This window comes from Octodon degus, unplaced genomic scaffold (genome assembly GCF_000260255.1).
Source record: "Octodon degus isolate 3935 unplaced genomic scaffold, OctDeg1.0 scaffold00140, whole genome shotgun sequence".
Lineage (NCBI taxonomy): Eukaryota > Metazoa > Chordata > Mammalia > Rodentia > Octodontidae > Octodon > Octodon degus.
Window position 1 is genome coordinate 7,105,190 of NW_004524716.1, and position 13,351 is coordinate 7,118,540.

At 35.4% G+C, this 13,351-nt stretch overlaps 1 protein-coding gene across 1 annotated transcript in view; it reads right to left on the reverse strand.

The window, feature by feature from the left end:
- Positions 1–457: 457 nt before the first annotated feature.
- The window catches only part of Cept1 (choline/ethanolamine phosphotransferase 1), a 38,437-nt gene continuing 25,543 nt past the window's right edge, over positions 458–13,351 (reverse strand). Inside the window, exons 5-9 of the mRNA XM_004641713.2 lie at positions 10,023–10,107; positions 3,349–3,480; positions 2,459–2,617; positions 1,798–1,923; positions 458–1,237 (exon numbers count right to left, since the gene is read on the reverse strand). Coding sequence (XP_004641770.1) covers positions 1,118–1,237; positions 1,798–1,923; positions 2,459–2,617; positions 3,349–3,480; positions 10,023–10,107 — 622 coding nt within the window. The 3' untranslated portion in view covers positions 458–1,117. The remainder of the gene's footprint in view (positions 1,238–1,797; positions 1,924–2,458; positions 2,618–3,348; positions 3,481–10,022; positions 10,108–13,351) is intronic.

Here is a 13,351-nt window from a genome sequence, read left to right on the forward strand (position 1 = left end):
ATTAATAAGATACCTTTATAGCCTTAAATATTTTGTGTTGTCTCCCTCTTTATGTAACAACAGAACATCTATATAAAAAGTAAAAAGATCTGTTTCATAGAAGATACTTAGCTCCTATTTCAAACTGTAGTATAAGTATTGGGAAGAAGAGTAACAAAAAGCAAAGTGCAAGTGACCCCGCTGGGAGGCCCACGCAACTACCAAAAATGTCAGGGAAAGGTCTGAAGTTCCCAAGTGATGGAGAATCACAAGGATAACTATTGCAACACAACTCATGCGAGGGAAAATGATCAGTTCTCTTTTTAAGTTAGACAGTTTCTACCAGACAGGAAGGCCTGACAACATAGCAGATTGGACTTCCTTATTTATTAAAGAACAGAAATAAATTTTGCTTAATTTTTTAAAATGACATTAAAACTTAAATTTGCCTTTGCACTGAATAAAATTTCAAACAAACTGGTTTTTAGATCATATATTTATTTAAAAAAATAAAATGGATTGACAAAGTTATCATATAATGCATGCTAACAGAATTTCCCAAGCCCATGAGATAACCATTTCTTGAGCAACGATAAGACATTTTTTCCCCTCTCAATAATGTAAAGCTAGAAAACCTTTCAATCCAAATTCAAGGTCTTTCTCACTCACTGCATCTCACAAACTCGTGGGATGTATCTGTCACAAGCTGAATTTCTTAGTAAAGAAAGCTTGAGAAGATACTAGACAAGGATGTTACTAAAAGATAATGATTTGTTAAAAATATAAAGCAACCATCATTTGGCTTGTAAATATTCTACATTAGAAATCTCCACCATTTGAGACCTGCTCCACATGACAATATTATTCTGAATCCAGGATAATTAACAAACACATGGCATTTTTTCCTGCATGCTTTCTTGGGCCAAATGCTGTATGACATCACGTATAATTTACAGGATGGGACTTGAAATTCCCATTCTCACAAAGGTTAGGGAGTGTTACCAATAACAAAGAATGAAAGTTATACAACATTGATTATTATAAATTATATTTGTTCGCACCCACCCCTATTCTCCTTAATATGTTCAGATTCTTTCCTGCAGAAAACATGAGTTTCCTATGTAACACCACTACACCATCAGTGATGATTAGAATGACCCGTAGAGACCTTGATTCTGAAGACATGTATGTGTAGGTGAGACGCAATCTGATTGCAAACACTGACACAGTAGCGAATCAAATCAAAGAAAGAGAAGACCTGGAAAGAAAAGAGACCATTAGATTCTTAGCATAAGCTTAGTCCCCTCCTCAGCTTCCAGAAAGAAAGGAGGAATGGCTTCTGACTTCCTTCTCTATTCAGATTTGCTGCTGACTCTCTACAATTGAGTAATTAAACTGCCTCATGACTTTTCCTTTACATTAAGGAACAACAAACTCTTAGACAGTAAGTATGTTAAGTTCTGTGCACTGTATCACGTTTGTCACAACGTCCTAGCTGTGCTTCCACCGCATGAAAGCGGACACAGAGAGTATATAAAGGAATGGCTATAGCTGGTAATCCATCTCCAGACCCACAGACTGCAGTTTGAATTTCTGCTTTACATAGTCAGAAATTTGGAATTTGGTAAGTCCTAATATAGGCAGAACTAATAACAGTGTAAAAAAAAAAAGTGCTAAGTGTGAAGCCATCAGTGATTTTTATTCTTCTTCCTATGCAGGGATTTCTGACATTCTCAGTCCTTACAATTCTATGAGGTTTCCCTCACTGAACCAGGACAAGTCATGTCCAATTATACAGTAAGCATATATGACACTTACCAGAGCAATCCAAAGTACAATATACTCATCGATAAAGCTGTTAAAATACTGGTCCAGAAACAAAAGTGCAGGACCAATAAATGCTGTATCATGCAAATGCATTTCACTTTTGGTCATGTGTGCAACCTATGAAGAGAAAGAAATTAGTGTTGTAGGCACTTTCACATTACAGCAGCTAGGAGGAAAATAGTAACTCAGCAATATTCAAACATCTCATCTCAAGAATTACTTAGCACTGATTGCTGAATTTGCACAACTAAAAACTCACTGATATAAAGGATGCATGAGAAAGAATGAGATACACTATGTTAACTTAGCTAGCAAAAACCACTTTTTTATATGGAGCCTTAATTTGATTGTACAGATCAAAACTGGCAAGTACAGATATACTGAATAACCAAATGCAATAGAGGACAGGATGGTGAACAGTTAGAGAGGTTCAAAGGAGTTCAGGAATCCTCAGATGGTAGCTTTAAGAGTCAAAGTAGTTCTCATGTTGACATCAAGAGGTTTTTATTTTCAACTCTAGGACCAATTAGAAAAAAAACCAAAACTAAAACTAAAAACCCCTCCAGAATAAAACCATGTCCATAAAACCAAAATAGGAGGCAATTTTACAACCAACACACACAAACACACAAACACAAATTGAGGTGCTTACCACAAGCTTATTCGTAATTTTAGCTGATACAAAACCAAATGTCAGTATATAAAGACAGGGATGCTTTTCAAAAAGCTGAACTGCCGATTTCTTGTAGATCATTACAGCTAATGTAATCACTGATCCAATATGGAGGAAAGGGGAGAGTACACTTGTTCCCTATACAGCATAAGAGAAAAGTTAACAGTATTCAATACTCATTAAATATACTATGGATTTGCCATAAAGTATTGCATAGGTCTTGATTTATCTTGGTCTTAACCATCCAGCAGAAAAGTATAAAAATGAAGTATAAGAAGTAAAGCCATAGTGTTATGTTGAGCTGTAGGGGACTCGGGTCAACAATTTCTGACACTGCCAGTAAAGGGGAAGACCCAATACTATTATGGACTACTGGACCCTTTTAGAATATTTTGCTGAGTTAACACAACTATAATATTCAAATAACTGAACTAAACCAAAAAGGGAAAACAGATGAATGTCCATTTTGTATTTGTGTATGCCATAAAGTAGTTTAAGTAAAATTTTCTAGAATTTCATGGTCCTTGACAGCCAACAATTTCTATAAATGAAACACCAGAATGGCTAATGAAAAACAGCAATCTGAATTGGTAAGGTATAAATTCAAATGTTCACACAATAGGTCAGGCTTATTTTTACAAAGAAGTTCATATTTACTACAACTATTTAAATGTGTATATGCACAAAACTTAGGCATATATAGTAGCAAGTTTATAGACATACACATAAAACAAGTTATTGCCTTTTTTCCCCAAAGCTAAATAGAAATTCTAAATTAAGAAATGATTTTATAAATCTCAATTGAAAAACAAAGCAGCCATAGAACCAAGTCCTAGTTTGGAAAAAACTGAAAACCTAAAAATACTCACTGCTATTGTTGATCCATTTTTGCCAACACCACCTGTGAAGATTACTCGGAAGTAATTTGTACAGGAAAATATAGTCCCTGCTACTGTACAAAGTGCAGGAAAAATTTTCATTTGAATATTCAGCACTGGAATCTTTAATAGAGAAAAAGAACAATTAAAATATATACAAACTCAAATAATACAGTACAAATATTTGATTTTCTTTCCCAGATTCTCTCCATTCGCTCCAGTTAATGTTTCAAGCAATAGAAGCTTCTTCCTCTTCATTATGAACAATGTAACAAGTCTCAAGAAATGAGGCTGCATAAAAATAATCTCATTCTGATAGCAACCTAAAAATATAGACCCAACTTTATTAATTTGTACCATAAGCAAAGGAAGATTTTCCTAATGCATTCCAGAGGCCTGGCAACAATAACTATGCTATCTTCTGGCCTTCTCACAAAGGGATCAGCCTTGTCTTTTTTCTATTTTGAACTCTGTATCTAAATTTGTAGTGGATTCTGAATTATTGTGGGAAGCTATGGAATATAAAGGAATAAAAATATTTGCAACTAGATTTTAGTATCTGCAAAGTAGAGAATAGAATAAAAAGTTGTACTCTGAAGAGTCCCCAACTCCAACTTGTTAGGCTACAAGCAGCTAGTGAAAGCTGAGGGCAAATGAAGTGGCAATCACATGGAGAAGAAAAATCCTACCAAGCAAAGCCACGCTGATACAGCTCTACAATTATGTCTCCAAATTTTTAATGTTTGTTTTTCAGAAAAGTAAATAATATATTGCTTTCAAACTGTATAATGAAAATGTGGACTGATTTACTTAAAGAGGGGCTGAGTGGACTGATAATGTGTATTTCATCTTGCAAGCATATCCCTCATTTAAAATGAAAGACACTTACACTAAACTTCTAAAATCATTTTAGATTGTTCTTTTGCGCAGCCTTAGATTTTCTGCTTTCAAAATTTGTCCTATATGGATTGAAAAGAAACTAATAGTAAGATAAATTCTAGTAACAGAAACAAACAATCATAGAAACAATATTCTAAAAACCCACAATGGTTCATCGCAGGGATTGAATCTTGGGCCTCTGAACTAAGCGACATCCCCAAACCTCTTTAAATTTTGAGACACGGTCTTGCTAAGTCACTAAGTTTCCTACACTGGGCTCAAATTTATGACCCTTCTGTCTCAGGCTTCCAGAGTGCTGGGATTACAGGTGTGTGGCACCATGCCTGGGTGAAAGCATTTTAATTTAGGTTACATAGTGCTTTTCAGGACTGTCATCTACATACACTTTTAAAATCAAATTGGAAAAGGGACATTTCCCTTTTCTTCAAATGTTTAAAACCCAAGTAAAATTGGGAAACATACATTTTATTTTTTGGATACTCCATTTCTTCAAAACTCTCTAGAACTTAGCTTTGTTTATATAACTCAACCTTTTACAAAACTGCAGCTCTAAAAGAGAAAGGAACTGTTGAAATTTCAAGATGTACTGCAGCAGTATTTAATTTTCTAAAATGAGATAAGTCAACCTAAAATAAAGTCAAGAATTTTATGGAGCATCCTAAATGATCTTTTCCCCTGATACCAATCCTAGCAGTCTGGGTTCAAAGCTTGTTTTTATTAAAAGAGTAAATACCACCATGAATTTTCCTGCTGTGGTTCAGTAAACTAGGGACATCACAATCCAAATCTGAGGTACCTGACTAGAACACTATACTCTGGCTACTTTCCTAGTTCCAGTCTTTCCTCCAGCCATCCCTCCCACTCTTCCCTCCATAGAGACAAAAAATGTCTCTAGCAAAGGTGGAAATACTACACTTGCCCAGATTCCAAAAGAAGCAGAGCGTTACTCCATTACAGGGGCACCCTGTATTAGGGACAGGGTACTGGATGAGTGCCAATTGTATATAATAGTAATCTGTGTCATGATTGGACAGATTAAACATCATATCTATGGTGACACTGCTTTAGGATCATGGAAATTGTTGCCCTTTGAAAGAAGAAAGAATAAACACAAACATTAGTATAAGGCTAGGATCACAAAGTAAGCAAGCAAGCTAAGATCTAAGAGTAAAGTACTATAAACGTTTTTAGGCTCTTACCACTTCTGTCATATATGTTAGTTTATATATTGAAATATAAACTTGTGGATATAGGATGTTTGAATTAATTTTTGTATTGTCTCTAGAGCCCTGATTTTGATTTTGGTAGGTGCTCAATATATATTGTTGAAAGAATGTTTAGATCTCCCTTTCTCTAGTTGTGTAGGTAGAGTTCTTGTTTGGGGAAGGGTATGAAGAAACAGCCTGCTCCCAAATTAACAATCGAAAAGGTGGGTAGCTATACGAAAATGTGAGGCAAAGCGAAGGAAGGCTGGAGTCAGCAGAGTCCCAAGTCTTACTAGTGATTCTTAGAAATTGGTACCAGATGAACTACTTAGGAAAAGTATTAAGTAGCTAGAAGGTTGTCATTTGTCCCCATGACAGAGGAGGGTAGGCACATCCTGCTCTTTTCAATCTTTCTTTTTCTGTCCTCTTGTTATTATTACTCATCAAAGGTGGTGAAAGTAGATCTACCCTATAGAAATAGCCAATAGCTGTTTACACTTTTATCTCAGGCCTTTCTGGAATTTCAGTAAACTTTAAAGGCTAGATGATTAAGAATTCCTTTGAGAACTGGGCTAGGTGGAACACACCTACAATTCTAATACCCTGAGAGTATGATGCAGGAGGATCAAAAATCCAAGTCCAGCCTGGGTAATTTAGTTAAAGACCCCATCTCAAACCAACCAACCAACCAACCAACCAACCACACACACAAACAATGTAGTGGGGGACGTAGTTCAGTGCAAAGGCTCTGGGTTTGATGTTAAATCTTAGAGTTGGGGGATAGGAGGCAAAAACTCTTGGATTATGGTACCTGTCCCATAGCCAAAGGAAAACCCTCTGGATTCAAGTCATGAAAATATACATCTAAATAATGTAATGCACTTTGGAAAGCAATGACTAGATATCAAAATCAACAACAAAAAAAATCTTAAATTGTTAGTACTTCTGCCAGATTTCAATAAACATGCTTTTAGTTAAAAAATTAGGATGAATGCGTATCATTATCAGTTATTAAACATTAAATGTTTTCTCATGAGCATTAAAAATGTTCTTAAAGGTTTTGTAGATTTTAGCAAAAAGAGAAAGTATCATTTAAAGATTTGATACTTTCTTCCAAATAAATATGGGGAAGGCCTATTTGTAAATCCTTTTAAACAAATTCCACCCAAATACAGCAAATGATAACATATTATATTCCCTATGTGTTTCAGTCACCATGTACGAATTATCTTTTAGTTAAAAAATGACAGCCAAGGGGCCGGGGAGATGGCTCAGTGGAATAAGCGCTTCCCTGGCAAGTACAAGGGCCTGAGTTCAATTCCTGGTTCCGCAAAAAAAAAAAAAAAAAAAAAAAAAAAAAAAAAAAAAAGCCAAAATATATACTACACTGTAAGATTCCAATCCTAATACATGATCCTAAATTTCACCTGTAGTAATACTCACTTAGCTGCTTTAAGTGAATCCTAAAATATGTGTCTGAATTAATGCATATTTGATAAAACTATTGCATTTAAGAGTTAAATGTCAGTGAAAGTAACCACAAGTGGATTATATGTGGGTCTTCTTCAAAGTAAGGACAGTCTCTCTAGTGAACAGATAGAAGATATTTTAAAAGAATATATGCTTCTAGGGAAACAATACACAAAAATTATGGGTTTTGTTTCTCAAAAGATGTGAACTACACCCTAGCTTTTACATACTGAAATAATTTTTTTCCTTAAGATATCAAAAACAAAATAAAGCAACCAAACAACTCCAGGAAAACATCAATAACACAATCTCATTGTAATCTTTAGTACAAACCCATCTCTTTCAGGGAAAAAAGTTGCAAGGAATGGGTAATCCAAATACAATAGATGTAAGTTACTTACCTGTGCTAAAGAGCTGATCTTCAGGAATCAATCTTATGAAGACACTTGTAGTGTTTTGTTTTTATCATAAATTTGCTTCCTGAATATCAGTAATGACCATTTAATCTAACCTAATTTAATCTGGATTAGTTTAATTTAATGAGGATTTGGGCAGCAATTATTTATTTTATGGCCACAAACAAAAATTTATATACTTTCTCCTTTTGGCACACAAATAAATGGCAGCACTACATTTACATTTAGTAACTATTCCTGAATTAACACAATGCAATTCAGAACACTGCATCTAGCAATGAACCCATAAACCAAGGAAAAAGTAATACAGGTTAAACAACTGCAATCCTAACATCCAAAGTACTCCAAAATCCAAAATTTGACCCTCAAAAGGTTTGAGATTTTGGAGCATTTCAAACTTTGGAGTTGTAGGTTAGAGATACTCAGGTGGTAGATTATACAAATATTCCAAAATCTAAGATAATCCAAAATGTGAAATATTTGAGGGAAAAGTAAAACATTTGGGAGAATCTGTTGAGAATGTTTTATTCTGTCTTCTATTATTACCCAACTCAGGTCCTTTTCTTTTCATTTAACAATGTCATAACAGTAGGACCAATGAAACTAATAGGACAGAGACCTAAGGATCTGTTTTACTTTTCTTTTCGAGAGGCAATGTCTTATTATGTAGTTCAGGCTGCCTTGAACTTACTATGGAGCCCTCACTGGCCTCAAGTTTGCAGCCATCCTCCTGGCTCAGCTTTCCAAGTGTTGGGATTACAGGCATGTGCCAGCAAGCCTGGCAGAATCTGCTTTCTTACTGCAATTTAATCTCATTAATCTTACATGTAGATTGCTTGGTCTTGGAACTCCATTTCAGTCTTAAATCTGAAAGTTTCCCTGATAACTTTAAAAACGGATAATCTTATCATCTTGGATTGTTATCTTAGTTTTAAAAAAGGATAATCATATTATTTTACACTGTTAATTACAAGTAAAGGTAGGATGAAATATTTGACCTCTAAAAATTATGTATTATATATACAGATCTTATAGGGGAAGATAAAACATATTTCTGGATCAATTTACTGCCAGATATCCCCAAAGAAATGAGGATACAGGTATGTGTGTAGATAACTTCATTTATAATGCTTTATGCATTTCTGTATTTGAGCATAATTAGACATATAAACCAGATGCTAACTTGTTTTCAAATGCTAGAAATCCAATTTTTTAATATAAATGTGCTGAAACTTTATACATAACTTATGTTTAAAGTATTCAAAATCTTTTTTTTGGTTTATACCACAGAGCTTATAAAAATAATACACAATATAGTCAACTGGAAGTTGGGGCGGACTATGGGTTTTATGATCTGGCTTTACAGAATCAAAATCTAGTCTGCCTTTCCTATAAGGCTAAATTGAAAAGTATTCAGATTTTTACTTATTTACTTATTTGTATTTTAGTGAAGGATCCACAGGGTGTTCAGGGTCTCACTACTAGATCTGACTCATAGTAATCCTAAGAGCTGGGATTACAGGCGAGCTCCACCATGCCCAGTCTCAGCTCACCCTATGGAGGAAGGGCCAGCATGGCAGGCCCAGGGATTGAACACCCGGCCTTTTGAAAAGTATTTATTGAAGAGCAAAAGTAATACAATTCATATATACATATTAATAATAAAAACCAACAGGATTTTTATAGTAAAATCTAGAATATAAATTTCAGAATTGTTCCAGTTGATCATGAATTATTTTTAATTCTGAAGGAGTGGTAGTAGTGACTGGCAGTTAACTGACAACCAGAAAATATAAGCTATTTTGATCTAGATCTTACAAACTGAATAGAAAATATTTAAATAATAAGAAAAGCATCTGCTTTTCTTACTTGACAGCCACTACTCTAAGTGCTTTACAAATATTAACTTATTTAACCCACAAGCTATTACTGTCCTCATTTTACACAGGAAGAAATGAAGCCAGAGAGTTATATAGCATATCAAGTTCGCATACCACAGAACTGGAGCCTGGGTCACACCCAGGTTTTGGCTCCACAGCTTGTGTTCTGGGCCCAATATATTACCGCTCAGAGAAAAAAAAGAATTTGTGTCTGCAGAATGACTATTTCAGGTCAGACTGAAAAGCAAGGACCTCACTTGTTGAAACAATCCCCTGGCACTGATTTCATTCAATCAGCATTTATCCTACTTTTTATTATTCCAATTGGGTCTCAGTATGCAGAACTGGAACTTGCTACGTAGATCAGACTGGCAATCCTCCTGCCTCAGCCTCTTAAGTACTAGGATTATAGGCAGCATGTGCCACCACACCTGGGATTCCCAATTTGTTATTCCAGTTTAAGCACATGGCATAAAAACTGTAGACTCATACAATTCACAAAGACCTTATAACTGGTTAACTTGCTACATTACCTGCTACTTCTTCCTATGTAAAACGAGGTAACAGTGATTCAATTCTCAATAGCCTTCAAAATGGCCTTGAGATAGACTTAAAGTAATACAAATAGGGAAATTTACCATGCTTTCCGGAGAAGTTTGTGTCCTATTGTTCGCTGTAACTTTTCACTTTTAGAAAAATAATTTTACATTCTACCTTCTAACAGGGTCATCCCATATTAGGAAAGAGGCCAAAGACAACATGCAGCACATGGGTACACGGGTGAACGCAGTTACCATAGATTGCCAAAAAGGAGGTCCTCCAATCACTGCCAGCAAATGCATGATTATTATGAAGACTTGCACTTCAGTCACATCAATTCTGATTAGGTACAAAAAGCCGAAAAAGCAGAATTACTCAAAACAATTTCAAGTTGATTACTTGCAAGCATAGCAGCATTCCTCTATCATGCACAACAAGGGAAAAAAAATTTCAAATATTGAGGAAAAAGGAAAAAGAGCCTTTTAATTTGGTAAAATTTACAGAGCAATAAAAACCCCTCCTTTCCAAAGGAAATTTCTGACTCACTGCAGCTGGGCTTTAACTACAGTTAAACCTTTCCCACAAAAAACAAAACCAAAAAGGTATGTGTGTTAAATTTGAGTATCAAGCAGAGGACTACATTGCATGACTATGTAGTATGAAATCTGGCAGTAAATGCTTTATAGTATCAAATGAAAAGAAAGGGTGAGCTTTAACTAAAGTAACATGAATCACTGGACCTTGCAAAAGACTTACTACACGTTAGATAGATTTGATGCCTGCCATGGTAAACATGTGAAAAAAATTCACTCAATTCTGATCTCCTCACTAGGTGAACTATCCTCACATTTCTGGGAAGAAGATAATGAAAGCAGCCAAGAAGCCAAGAATTAAGTTTGGGATTGGTAAAATAACGTTACAGTCAAGAAGAGACAAACATGGTGCAAAAAGAGGGCAATAGAAATTAGAAGCCTGGAAATATGGGGAAAAAAAAAAACAAAAACCAAAGGCAAAAGGACCAAGGAGCGAAGCGTATGCTAGTGTTCTTTCCTTCTGTACACTTGCACTGCACACAACCTTTGGATTAGCATTTTCAGATTACTGGATCCAAATGCACATCCTACAGATATGCTTGCCTATACAAGGTTGTTCAATACAGAACTATTTATAATAACAACATTAAAAAATTTCCAGTGATGGAATAGGCTACATAAATTATGGTACTTTCATACCATGGAGTATTTTTGCAGTTTTTAAAGACATTGGGGCAGAAAGTAGCTCTCTAAATATTGATATGGAAAAATAAATATATACTAAACGAGAAAAAGGTTGCAGTATATATATACACATTGGCTATTTTTTTATATAAAAAAGATGAAAATTATTCTTTTACCTTTGTAAGCAATTGTAGGTACACATTTGGGAGGATGTATTACAAACAAAGGGAAGTGGTTACTTATTGGAAAGGACAACGTTGGACCAGGATGGCTGGGAGGTAAGGATGGAGACACTGAACTGTAAACTTTTTATGGTGACAGTTTTTCAATAAAATGAATTTATTAAAAGTAACCAGTCTAAGAAAATCAGGTATCAACAACAGTGTGGGGGTTTAATTTCCAAAAAATAGAGTTCCCATCTTTAAAACTAATACTTAAAGCAGATACTCTATAAGTTTAATATATAAAAGCTTGCGTGTCCTTAATAAATATGTGGGGTTGAAAACAGTCTCTTGCAAATAAAAGTTTATCATTACCAGCTCAACGTTTTATTACAGAGGCCTGTTTAGCATCAAACAAATAATGATGTAGCTATGTTGGTATACACATTTACTGAAAAAAGAATGGACTGAAGTAGGCTAAGAACAATCTGTAGAGCTGACCTGGTGAGTGCTGTTGCCAATAAGGGGAATTACACTCAGTAGCAGACTCAGAAGACTAAGCAGGTAGATGTCAAAGATGATCGACTCTGTCTTGGGTGGAGGAGGGTAGACATCTTACATTTTGCTGGATATATGAAGCAGCCTTTTGGAAGGGGAAGGGCCAGAAGTATAGAATTACACAATAAAAATGGAGGGAACCTCATTCATTAAATCTTTGTACCATGGATGAGTACAACAGGGAAGAAGAAACATGAATTTACAAAGTGTTAAACTGGAATTCTTTGGGAGTTTTCTGGTACAGTCTGAAATTTGGGAGGACAGTTTTCTTAACTCTTCAGATGCTGTCACTGTTTAGATCAACAATTCCTTGATGCAGGGAGAGCATGCTGGGGAAAACTTACCAGCTGGCAGGCCGTTAAGACTATTTTTTTCCTATTTGCTTCTCTGTTTTAGAGTAATCCTCTGAACTCCACAATGAGCACCCTTACTGTTCTAAACCATAAGTGCCTAACAGCACTCTTGCAAGTGTGGCTGTAATAGTGAATGAGAACAATAAAGGCTGCAGCAACAAGCCATTCCCAGGACCGAAAAAAGCAAGCTACAAGAGAGTGGCTGATATTAATAAATAGAAGGACTGACGATTCTGTTGAAGAGCTTGCTATGTGACGGTCTATAAGGAAGCTTTCAGCATGGGCTCAATTTACTGGACCTTATTAGGAAGGAACTCACTTTTAAGTTTTTGGTTATGCAGAGAAGACATTATTTACAAGGCAAGAGTTTGGCACTTCTGTTATCACTTTATTATTACCGTTTTTAAAATGTGGAGCTATAGATCATAATATTCCCAAGTACTGGGGCTATCCTTCAAAAGCAAAAACTACCAAAGAAACTGATCACTTCCAAAAAGAAAAGAAGCCCTTTAAGACAAAGGGATATGTTGTAAAAGGACAAACAAGATGCCAAAGTGATTTTTTCAAATGGAAAAAAACAAATCTTTTATCTACAGCATCACATTTCTACCACCTGAAGTTTTAGATGGAAAAAACAAAATTTTCTATTCCCATGAAGGAATTTAAATTCTTAACTATATTAAAAATAATTTCCCTTTTCTACTTCAATGTAAGTTGTTAAAGGACAAAAAGAATTACTCCAATGGCTGTGAACAACCCATAAAAAATTCTGATCAGAACAACCTAGAAATAAACATTGCTTTGATTGCTATCATAAAAGAAAAATAGAGAAAGGAAAACCAATAAGCTCTCACACATACACTTCTGAGGTGGAGGCTGGAAGTGTGGCAGGCCAAGCAAAATAATCTTTAACACCTAAAGTAAGCCCCTGGAGTCAATTCCGGGGCGTATACCAATGGTGTATTAGTAAGTGGAAAGAAAAAATATTCTTTAATGAGTAAAAGTAACTTTAACTTCTAAACAAGGAATACTTTTAGTTAAGGGAGGATCTCAGGGGGCCTTCATCACCCCATAAAGGCAGTATAGGAAACCCACTGATTAGCAGAAGCACAAAAGCGCCTCCAGAAGTTGGACTTGGTGGCACAGTCTGGAATCCGGTGTTACAGCAAGTTCAACCTGGCTACACAGCAGGTTCAAGATCACCCTGAACTACATATGAGACCTTGTCTCAAAACAAAGAAAAAAAAAAGCCTTTAATAAAAGTGATGAAAAGAGCTGGCTTCCAAGTTGGGGG